Source organism: Hydra viridissima, unplaced genomic scaffold, assembly GCF_058129835.1.
Source record: "Hydra viridissima isolate aposymbiotic clone 2 unplaced genomic scaffold, HvirCarnegie_v1 scaffold_4, whole genome shotgun sequence".
NCBI lineage: Eukaryota > Metazoa > Cnidaria > Hydrozoa > Anthoathecata > Hydridae > Hydra > Hydra viridissima.
Window position 1 is genome coordinate 7,522,501 of NW_028324303.1, and position 12,162 is coordinate 7,534,662.

Consider the following 12,162-nt stretch of genomic DNA (forward strand, 5'->3'; position numbering starts at 1 on the left):
ATTTAGGTTTACTAATCTTATACCCTTACTTATATAATGTTATATTATACTTATATGATGATATATTCAATATTTACTTAGGAAGAACATTGAATAGAAGTCAAGAAGAAGAAGCTGAGGAATGGTTGAATGAAATCTATCCTGAATTTATGCCTGGCTACTATGCATTTAAACTAAAAGATGCTAATTGTTTTCCGACATATTTATTTAATGATAGTGTAAAAAGCACAACATCAGCAACAAATTGGTGGAAAATTATAGAAATGAAGGAGTCTAAGTCTTCAAAATTACCTGCAAATTTTGCAAGGTTTTTACGGCACTTGCACACTTGCCCCGCTAGTTCTGAATCCATTGAAAGATTTTTCTCATCCTTTGGCATGATTTGGAGCAAAATTAGAAATCGTTTAGGAATAGAGAAAGCTGAAATGCTTGTACAAATTTACAGACATTTAAGATCAAGATGCACAAATGCTGATGACGAAATTGTTTGATGACTTTGTTTTAAATTTTTAAGTTTAAATATTGCTGTTCCAAGGGAAAAAAAAAGTCTCATTTATGAAATATATAATACTCAACTCCTTATTTTATTATCATTAGGACAATTTTTGAGCAGCATCTAACTTATAGTGTTAAATGGAAACTAATTTATGATAGAAAAAGTTATAAATGAGAAACTTGAGACCAAAAACCCAGTAAGTTGGGTTTTTGGTGGGTTTTTGCTCTTGGGTTTTTGGGTGGGTTTTTGGGTTTGGGTTTTTGGGTACCAACCCTGCTTTTCAGTGATTATGCTATGTTAATTTTTTTAAGTTATCACTATATGTAAATAGAGAATCTTTTAATTTAAAAGGGTAATTGCTGCAAACCAATCCAATTTAGTTTCTAATTAAACCTATTATTAGCTGCCCTTTTTTTCTTGTTATGACTTTTCCCTTTCTTGGCCTATACCATTTATATATTAAATACTATGTTTACATTCTTTCCTTTCTAAATTCTGTTGTTTCTCACTTTTAAACTGTGATGTCAAAAGTGAAGTGATGCTTGATTTTCTTAACAAAGACTTTTAAATTATGAGTAAAAGAATAGTAAACAGATGAAAATTTTGGAAACTTTATAGCATCTGCTTTTTGAATCATAATATTATTCTGCCAATGCCCAATCAAAATGTATATTTATTTTAGACTCTAAACTTTTCAGAATTGTTTGTTTAAAAATAATTCTGCGAGTTCATATGCTCCAGAGAAAACAATGGTAAACTTATATTGAAAAAAGACATTACTCTCAAACCTCATGATGAGTTAACCATCAACCTCAAGACAAAAAATATTGTAATATTCCTAATTGAGAACAAACCAAAACCAAAATAATTTTAATGAAAATTACATTTATATAGGTGTTACTTGATTCATAATTGATTCACATCTGATGAACTGTTTGTAAATGTATCAAGAGCTACTACCCACACTTTCATGATGAATGAACTTTCAGACAAATTTTACTTTTTTTCAGAAAAGTTAAGGCTTAAACTAATGAATTCAAACACAGTCAAAATCCACTAAAACAAATGCAGCTTTTAAAAATTATTTTCTTATAAAACAAAAGTTTTGGTCTCTAGAAAAAAAAATCTCTTTTTAACAAAATTTGGTATAATATTTACTGTAGTAAACATGTGGCAAGAGAATACTTGTTGTAGCAGATGTTTATTCTATTTATCTTTAAATCATCTTAATTTTTAGCTTTTTTAATTGCTTTAAATACTATCAACCTCCAAATTGACCTAAAACTTTCAGCTTCCACTTGAACTTCCACTTGAAACCAGTGAAACAATAGAGACTGGATTATAATATTTTATAGTTGTAATTGTTGTTATGAAATTTCTGCTTAAAAATGTGCATAAGATTGTCTTTTAGGCATATATTTTTGGTTCATCATTAGCACTTTTTAGAGGTTTATCACTTTTTATATCATTTTGAAATAAGAATTTTAAATCTAATATGTATTTTCATCAAAGATTAAGAAAATATAAAATTACCATTTGTTAAAAGACTGTAAAAAACTAATTAACATATCAGGTATATTGTACTTTTTAATACACTTTATGAATTTTATCATAGCCTTATTGTGAAGATAATTCAAACACAAATACTTAATAAATATAAAAGAAAAAAACTGAATTTGGCATAAACCAAATAAGAGGAAACAGTAAAATAGTGGTTCTATGGTTGTAATAAACCTGTAATTAAATATCAGCTTGTGCATTTTTTACAGCTAAGTCTCCATATAACACTATTTTTTATAAGCTTTAGAAATAAAATGTAAAAAAAATAATAATAATAAAATTAAAATGGATATATGTATAAATCTGTATATTTTAATTAAAATTACATTGTATTGGGAAAAGTGAATAGATGAAACAATCTATTGACTGTTTTTCAAAAACTAAATTAGTAAGCAATTTTAAAATGTTCAAAAGTTAAAATTTTTTAGTGTTGCCTTTGATTGTTGTTAGTTGCTTTTTATTGCACAACTGTCCTATTTTATCATATCCAAAGATAGCAATCACTTTCATTCATAGTTAATACATCTTCAGACCTCTTTTGTTTCTTTAATTGCAAGTGTAGAGGCAAACAATTAGAACTTTTTGTCATTATGGAGCAATACAGCTCTAAGACTAGGAAGTATCAACAAACAATCTTAACTCATCTGGATTGATGACCAGAAATAAACCAAAGTTGTTGCTATAAACAGCAAAGCTATCTTTCTAGTAAAATGATTGAATGATATCTTTCTGTTGGTCACAGTATGGAGATGTATGAAAATTACTTGGTAGGAGATTCCACTGCTGTATTTTTGAAACTAAAAATTTGCCTTTATCTTTGGATGACCCAGATTTATTATTAGGTTACTATACTCTGTTTTTGTTAAGGGGCACAGTTCAGTAGAAATGGATGGCAGATAATCCATGTCATGTAAGACTATTGGTTCATCAGTACAAACTTCCTGAGGTTTGAATTTTTTTTAATTGTGTTAAAAAATGTTTTAAGTTGGCATTGGCTATGGTCTAAATCATTAAATAGCACTTTAATAAAAGCAGGAGATTACAATAACATAAACATGGGATAAAAACAGCTACATTTACCTGCAACATATCTAAAAGTCACTGCTTTACAAGTATATAATTACCTGTCTAAATTTACTTCTGGCTTCCTTTTCTTTCATTCTTCCATGAGCCACAAGATAATCAAATACTTCTCCTAAAATAGAGATTTTCTTTTTATAAAAAAAATAGGCCGGCCAAGATTTTAGAAATGTAAGAAATTAAAAACTAAGTGTTAACAATAACTTTGTAACAAAATAATATCATATTTTTCAAACTCAATTTAATAATATAAACTGATTAATAAATCCAATAAAAAAAATCAATGTGTCTACTTAAAGTACGATCACTCAAATTTGATGCACACATATTAAGAAAAACATGCAATAACTTACATGACTTAATTAAAAGCTGCTAATTTTTTTTGGTTATATTGATCCTGTTAAAACATGGTTCTTTTAACACATGGTCACTATCATAGCTCAAGAATGTTACTTTAGTAGCTGAGCATCACTTGATAATAAATGTACCAACATCAATTTAAAAAAGTACTGTGGTTTTAAACATTTATGAAAAACCAATTAACTTTATTGCCAAAATTAATTAAATGTTGGCCTAATTAAAAATTTTTGGTTTATTTTTAGAAGAAATAGTTAATTCAAAAGACTAGTGAGCATCAATCTTCACCCCATAACATAAAGCATCATTTGAATACAATGCATTCTTGTGATGCTAAAAATTAGTTGTAATGACATTATTGAAAAAAGATTGAGGTTTTATGTTATGTATTTTAAGAAAAAACCTTATACAAATCTTATTTATAACCCTGCATAAAAACCTGATGTGAAGCAAAATGTAGATCATATATAAAACTACAGTTAAAAAGAAAAATGTTAGATCTGAACTGATTTCTGTAATATAAAGATAGTAATATAAAATTAGATAAAAATAAGTAGTTAGAAGCCAGTTCCATATATCTAGTTTGAATAACTTGAATAATTACAACAGAACCATTAGATCCATTAAGGAGTTTTTAACATTAGATTTTAAGCATTTTTCTAACAATTTATAAAACAAATCTGTTGGAAAATACTGAAAATATTGATTATAAAGTTAATGCAATTACAAAACAAACCTCCACTTGCATATTCCATAATCAAATATAGAGTTTTATCAGTTTCAATAACTTCATAAAGTTTAACTAAAAAAAAAAATTTTATGTATATACATATATACACACACGCACACACACACGCACGCACACATATATATATGTATATAAAGATGCATATACAAATGTGTCTGTCTGTCTGTCTCTATTACAATAATAAATAAAATGTTTACCGATATTTGGATGATCAAGATACTTCATAATGCGTACTTCACGAAAAAGCTAATAAAAACAAATAAGACACATTTTAAAACTTTATCCTTTTAGAAGTCAATAATCTAAACTTTTTTAAGCTATGTAAAAAAAAAACAACAACATATGAGAAGTCAGCAAAATGTTGATCTTGATCAACTTGCAAACAGAGCTGCTTCTCATATAGCCTTAATGAAATGAAATTATTTTTTTTAATGGTCTGCTATTTCTTCTACTCATTACTCAATTTGATGCACAGAAGAATGTGATAGATAACATAATTTAGGATTACATCTGAGGTGCTGCTACAGATATTCAAGCTGTTGCACTTTTACCTAAAATTGAAGGGCCAACAATCATACCAATTAATCTGCTTTAGTCATTTAAGCCTGTTTGAATTTTTTAATCTAATCAGGAATAACAAAATTTTGACACAGATTTCGACTGCTTTATATTATCATTTAAAAATTCAAAAACCTCTGTTCTTAAAACTCCTATTCCACATATTGTGTATGACATTGAAATCTGCTGAACTGAATGTGCTATGCCTACTTTTATAGCTGGTGTAATAATTTTGGGATAGGAAAATCAATTATACACTACAAAGTTTTATACAATATAAAGCACATAGAAAGCAGTTTGAAAAAACTAATGGCTACAATCCCATCTTTTAAGAATTTAAGTTAAAAAGTTCATCTACATGTCTGAATTTTACGCAATATATAAAATTTAGGAAATATTTTAATTTAAGTATTGACCATATTTTTAGTATGAGATTCAAGTGATTCAATAGCAAACAATTTAATTCACTTAACTATGGTTGCTTTTTTAAATACTTATTTTGTGTGTTCTGTTGAACAATTTTTGTTCTTTTAATGTTTTATTTAATTCTGTAAAAAGCAAAAATCTATAATTAGAATACCTTCAAAAGATTAACTTCACAAGTAGATTTTTATCCAGATAAAAATAATTTTCAGGTAATAAATATTCCTGTCAAAAAAGATCATACAAATGGTGGCAAAGAGATATCATAAAGAACTCTTACATTGCTTACTGTTAATTGGATTCTCTAAATTCATAAATTTTGCAGTTTGTATTTTATTTTGTACCCACAACATAACAAAAATTTTTTGAATTTCAGACAGGCATTTGGTTTATGTATGCATCCAAAAAACTAACGAGAAGTCACTAAAGTGAAGGCTTTATTAAGTCCTCTTTAGTTTTCACATTGGCCTCTACTCACAAGAGAATAAAAATAAAAATAAAGTTCTTAATGTATTTTGATGAAATCCTTGTATTTTAACAAAAGGGTTTGTAATTAATTGTAAGCTGAATAGATATTTCTTAACTAACCATAGAAAAAACCATGTAATAGTATAAGTGGAATACTTAAAAAAAACACAGCTAATTTAAAATGATTAATGCAATCCCATATTAGAAGGAATCAATATACAAATTTTGCAAATGTAAATTGTAAACCACTATTTTTTTTTATATTAGACTACAGTTTGTGTTACTTTTCATTCTTTTTAAGACAACAATTGAATAGAGCATAGTGGATTTGATCAAGTGCAGAAATATAAATCTTTTGGTTGCAATTTAATTCATTTTGGTAAATTGAAACAGTTAAAAAGAAATATCAAGCAAACCATGGCTTAAGAATGAAATCTAGACATAGTCTGTCTAAATTGTTTAAATGGCCTTCAAGAGGCAATTTATGTTGGATACCATTTGTAAATATCTTTATACACATGAGTGTGCTTGGCAATAACAGAATTAAATTGAGATTGATAAGCATATTTATGTCAATTTGTTCACAAGAATGTTTGGTAGTTTTGAATAAACCATACTAACTTGTTTGTTTCTATTCAGTCAATGACAATCCAAAAAATCTCACTGGTGCTCATTTGGATTTAAGACATTTTTATGACTACTTCAAAACTGAAATATTTTTTAAAGTGAAAAACATTTTTGTTGTTATAAAAGTGAAATTACTATCCTGTATTTATGTTCAACCTGTAATCTTTGATCTAATGAACATATATTGACTAATTCTCAACAATTGTGTTTAGATGACAATTTGTCTCAATTTCTTTTTTTTTTTAGTGGCTTACTTGCAGGTTGTCTTCCAAGTAAATTTGGAGCAAAAGTAATCATTGTTTAGTGATTGTTACAATACATTTTACACCATTAAAGCAAGCTCTACATTAAAGCATTCTTCCTAGAATTAGCCTTAGATTAATGAGCTTTTGGTCTCACTGTTATAATTTTAGCCCTTAATGACTGAAATTAGTTTATAAACTATATGAGTTACACTAAATTTTACAAGTAAGCTAAACACTAAATTTTACAAGTAAACAACGGTAAGCTTTGAATCATTGAGTTAACTTTATGATCCTTTTTGCATAACTGCTTTGGTTATTAAATTTTACACTTAAGATTTGATTTTTTTTCTATTTCTTATCAATTTCGATTTTCTGTTTGCTTAAAAATTGAGTGTTTTTTTTTTTCCTTTTACTGCAATTACTTAAGATTGTCTAATACTAAAAAAAATATATTCAATATTTGATAAATTTTATATTGGATTTAATATTTCTTATTTTACTATTTAAAAGCTTAATTTTTTTATGACAAATTGGAATTACAAAATTATTCCTCATTTTAAAAGTTTACATATATTTCAAAAGTATAAATATATTTGAAAACAAATATTTAACACCTTTACTAAAGAGTGGTGCAAACAGCTTTCAATTAATTTAAAAAAAAAAATTTACGAAAAAAAATATGTTAGTTTTGTTTACTTCTATAGAATTATGAAACAGATATAGAAGAACTAGCAAACTATTGCACAGGAAAGACAAAGATCAAGATGTTTTTCCAAAAAACCAGAGATTAATGCATTAAAGAACATGCTGAGTAATGAGAGGTTTTTACCAGTAAAGAAAAGTCTGGCAAAATTTTACTATGTATAAGGATGTGAACTGTATTGACAAAAAACATTTGGCTGCACACAGATTTAGTTTTAACTAAGTCCTGTACCAACACTTTTACTTTTTTAAATTTTTAAAAATTAAAACAAACACTTTTGCAGGCTGCTTTTGATTTGTATTCTAAAATATATTGAGCAAACTTGGAGATTGCATAGTTAAGTTTGAAATTTAAATGACCTAGCAAAGTAAAAGTTTCTCTAAAACAGACATGGTCAATATTGTAATTTTTTAGTATAGCACAAGAAAGTTGATTAGAAAAAGATGTATGAACAAAAAGCTAAACAAGTTTATTAACTGAAAAAAACTTAAGTAGGATTTACAAATTGAATCAAATCAATAATAAACTATTGAAAGCCACCAACATGGAAAACTTTGGAAAATTCACATTTACACAAACCATCTTAACTACATCTTATATGATAAAATTTTATTAACATACTTTTTGCAGGCTTGTTTGATTCAGCTGTGTTTTGTCAATAATTTTGATGGCAACCTAAAACAAAATAACTTAATTACATCTCACATGATTAAAAAAAATTATTATAATAAAAGGATTGTTATCAGAAGGTATAAAATTAAATATAAATAAAATATAGCAGCTAATGATGATTGAACCGATTTTTCTTTTAAATGAAAGTAACTTTTACAGTAATGCAAGTTCCTTTTTCTTTTTAGCATAGCCATTTGTTTTTTTGTAATTTTTTTTTTTTTTGCAAGTATGCATTCATATATTCTTATTGAAGAAATAAACTTTCAAATGAGAGTGATTCCAGTTCACTCTCATTTGAAAGTTTATTTCTTCAATAAGAATCTTCTGTTAGATGTCCTAAACATATTTTGTAAAGGTCTTGTTTCATAAGATAAGACTTGTACTAAACTTGTATTGAATTCATTCATTGATTAATAAGTTTTTATAATCTATTGTAAAAAGCAGTTTAAAAACGGAATTTAAAAACTGTGTCCCGGATAATAACGAAACGCTGCGAGACAGATCAATTATATTAACTAAGGGTCTGCGTCTCGGAATCGTTTTCTTGAAATGAACCAGGAAAAGCGTAACGAGACGAGAAGTTTTCTGGAAAAAAATAACGAGACGCAGACCCTTAATATTAACTAGATATCTTACTCGCGCTTTCACAGTGAAGAAAATTTTTTGTCAACCAAGTTTGTTTTGCCAGCCAGAAATGACGCACAGTGACTCAAAACAGCAAAAAAATGGCACTAAAACCCTCACAGTTTTTTGGTAAATATAGTGCTCTTTTTTAAATAATATTAAATTAGAATGATCATTTATTTAAAAAGTAAAAACAGTTTTTTAATAAAACTCATATTTTACATTTTATGGTTAAAAGAAGTTAAAAATTTTAATATTATTTTTAAAGAAATCTAAAAAATGAGAGATTTTTATTTAGTAAAAATGGAGAACTTTTAATTTAAGTTAAAGTCTATATTTACTTTGAAGATAATCTTGTAACTTTATATATTTTTTGAATTTGAGTTTTTTACTTGTATCTTGAATTTGAGTTTTTTACTTGTATGACTTGTTTCAACATATCAAATATAGTTTTAAGAAACATTTTTATCATCATATGCTACTTAGAAATTTGTTTAAATGTTTTAATTTGAATAATGATTTACTATTCAAGAGGTGCTAGATATTTAAAATAGCATTACTTAACAACTTCAATATTTCCTGTATAATATACAAGTAACATTATTTACTTAAACATTATATGGAACAAAGTGTGGTAATTGTCAAAGAAGTTATAACATAAAATGTTAAACAGTGTAAAGTGAAAAATGATATAGAGTACTTAAAAATGTTTCTGATATATATTAATGATTTTAAAAACAACAACAACAAAAAGGTTAGATCTTATCCCGAATATACGTGAATTAGGAGTGGATAAATTACCATTTTGGAAGGATTTACTTAACGAAATCAAATAAAACTGAAGAAATTAGTAAATAGAACATAAATTAATGCTACTTTAGATAGATTTATTTCAAAAGTGAAGAAAAAAACTAAAACAATGTGGTAGAAATTATGATTCTTTTATAGAAAACAAATACCGATGGCTTTAAGAAAATCTTATGACCAATAAAAGTAGCCATTTTGGTTCTGGAAAACCCCATAAACAATGGGTGGTCCTTGGAGAGCAAAGGAAAAGAGAAAAAATAAAAGAACTAGGTATTGAACATCATGCTCTATTGTTAGTCTCTGCAAAAAGTACACTTTTTAAAAAAACGTTTTATAGATCAAAAAAGTTAAAGACACTTTGGATAACCTTTCCCTTAAATATGAGTGTAAAACAAACTCTTGCATTAGAAGTGAATACTGACCTTGGTAAACTATGTTAAATGATCAGAAACTTAGCCCTTGGACATATATTTATCCACTTCTTACACGATATTTTAGTGGAAAAAGTTAAATACTATCCCAAAAATAACAATATCAATAATAGCAGCTGAAATAAATATTGGTAATTGTGTCAGAAATTCATTATTTAAATTTCACATTAAGGATTAACTAGTATTTCTCGTTATGTCTCGTTAAAAAGATGTAAATTCCGGGAAATTGTAAAGCTCCTTTTTTGTCTGGGACATCTTGTCTCGTCTCGGTATCGTCCCGGATTTCAGCTGAAAATTGAAAATTGTCTCGATATTTGTCGCTAATCAGGACAAAACTTTTAGGATCGTCTCGTCTCGATTTTAAAAAATAACGAGACAGACCCTTACTAATAAAATATCAAGGAGAAAAAGGCCACTTTCAAAAAATTCAAAGACTTGTCCTATTTGAAGTTTTAGACTTTATTCTTACACTCTGAACTTGGTTATTGTATAATAATGTTCTATTTTTTAACATTTAATTTTCATGATAAGCTTAAATAGGCTGACAGTAAAAAAAATAAAATAAAATAAATTTAAAATCATCTTCAAAATCTTACATGTGAGATGTAAGATTTTGAAGATGATTTTAAATTCTTATAATTTTTTTTTTATCCTCAAATTTACCCTAATTTTCTGTCATGCCTTTTTTAAAAATTATTCAACCTATACCTACTCTAAAACTATATACAAAAGTACATAAAAAATAAACTCCTTCCTTAAAAAGTAAAAAATGTAAAAAGTATATTATAAACACAAACAAAATATATATATTATGAAATACATGAAGGCCATTATATGTCAAATATATAGTTTATGCTTAAATTACATATAAAGAAAAGTGCCTACTTTTACAAATGTGACCACTTTTAATTAAAAAAAAATGTAGTAGATGAATATAATATTTTGTTTCACAAAATTGACTATCAGGCATCCATTTAGAATGTCTATAACTGAATTTATAATTTTTTATGTTGAACTATATACAGCTCTATTAGTTAATTTCTATATAACTAACTCATACATTTTTTGCTACTTGACTAAAGTACTTTTAGGACTGTCTTTCATTGATATTAAAAAGCTGCTGGCAGCTTTGTCAAATACTGGCAATGACTATCCTGTAACTTAAGTAAAATCATTTGATGAAAGCCTTTTTGTTTTGTAAAACACCATTTTTTTAATGTAATTCAGATAAAAGCAGACTTCCAATAGCAGGATCCAAGCAACTTGGAAAGCAATTAAAAGTACAATATCATTTATTAGAGGATATAACAGTTAAAGGTTATCAATAATACTACTGACTGAGGGGTTTCACTGATTTATTTTAACTTCTGTATCACAAACCAAGAGCTTAATCATTATTGGAAATATTTAAATTTCGGACAAATATCAATGAAACGAATTTAAAAAATCCTTTTTGAGGTTGGCAATAGCAAATCCTGAATTATTATCTAAGGCTTTTATCCTTTTTGTTATTTCTGTCACATTGGTTTAACGAGTTGTTTAAGAAACTAAAGAAAACTAAAAAGTTTTATACAAAAAATAAGAATTAAAAGATTGATATAGAAGTCAGTCACTACTCATTAAAAACCAAATACTCATGTTTAATTCTACCCAAAGGATAATTGTTTTGATAGAATTGAAGGATAGAACTTTTTTTTTTTTCTTTGTGGTGGTGGATGTTATTTTCTAGAACAGGTCATTTTATGTTAATTTAAATGGTTTATACAAATTATAATTATGTTGCATCAGAGTAGAAAAATTTATGACCATTATATAGTTAAAAAATAATTGTAGTAATGTACTGATAGTTTTCCCCTTCAGAAAAATTTCTGAAGGGGAAAACTATATACAGGATGTGTAAAGTATATATATCAGAACAAAATGTCTTGAGGGAAAATATTTGAGGGGTAAAAATTTCAAAAAGGAAATTTGTCAGAAAGGAAAAATGTAATTAAGGTCAAATGTCAAATTAATTTCTTCCTTTTCTTTCAATTTTAAAAAAAGTTCTTAGAGAATTCATTACTGGCAATATTTTTCAAATCCAAAACACATTCTTTACAGTTTTGAGTAGAGTTACAGGAAAAAGTGAATCATATTGTCATAAAAAAATTTTTTTTTTCAAGTCATAGGCTTCTATAATAACAGGCCTTGACAGCGTGCAAGAGGCCACAAAAACTGAAGGCCAATTAAAAATACTTAAATCAATAAACATTTTATGAAGAGTAAACTAATGTTAGAGTGTTTGTTTTCTCATATAAAATACTAACAAAAATAAAATTATTAGAGGAAAAATAGCAGCAGTTATAAAACAATATATATTGCGG

The 12,162-nt window shown here is 26.6% G+C and overlaps 1 protein-coding gene and 1 pseudogene across 17 annotated transcripts in view; one reads left to right on the forward strand and one right to left on the reverse strand.

The window, feature by feature from the left end:
• LOC149889637 (uncharacterized) overlaps positions 1-408 on the forward strand; it is a 2,719-nt pseudogene extending 2,311 nt beyond the window's left edge. Inside the window, exon 5 of the transcript XR_016451647.1 lies at positions 82-408. The product of XR_016451647.1 is annotated as an uncharacterized LOC149889637 (transcript). The remainder of the gene's footprint in view (positions 1-81) is intronic.
• Positions 1-12,162, reverse strand: part of LOC145183456 (MAP/microtubule affinity-regulating kinase 3-like) — a 62,670-nt gene that overhangs the window by 39,097 nt on the left and 11,411 nt on the right. For all 16 annotated transcript variants that reach the window (XR_016451646.1, XM_090084651.1, XM_090084656.1 and 13 more), the window contains exons 3-6: positions 7,887-7,940; positions 4,439-4,487; positions 4,230-4,295; positions 3,181-3,251 (exon numbers count right to left, since the gene is read on the reverse strand). Coding sequence is in view for 15 of the 16 variants with exons in the window: in XM_090084651.1 (XP_089940777.1) it covers positions 3,181-3,251; positions 4,230-4,295; positions 4,439-4,487; positions 7,887-7,940 (240 nt within the window). In the remaining variant the exon portion in view is untranslated. The remainder of the gene's footprint in view (positions 1-3,180; positions 3,252-4,229; positions 4,296-4,438; positions 4,488-7,886; positions 7,941-12,162) is intronic.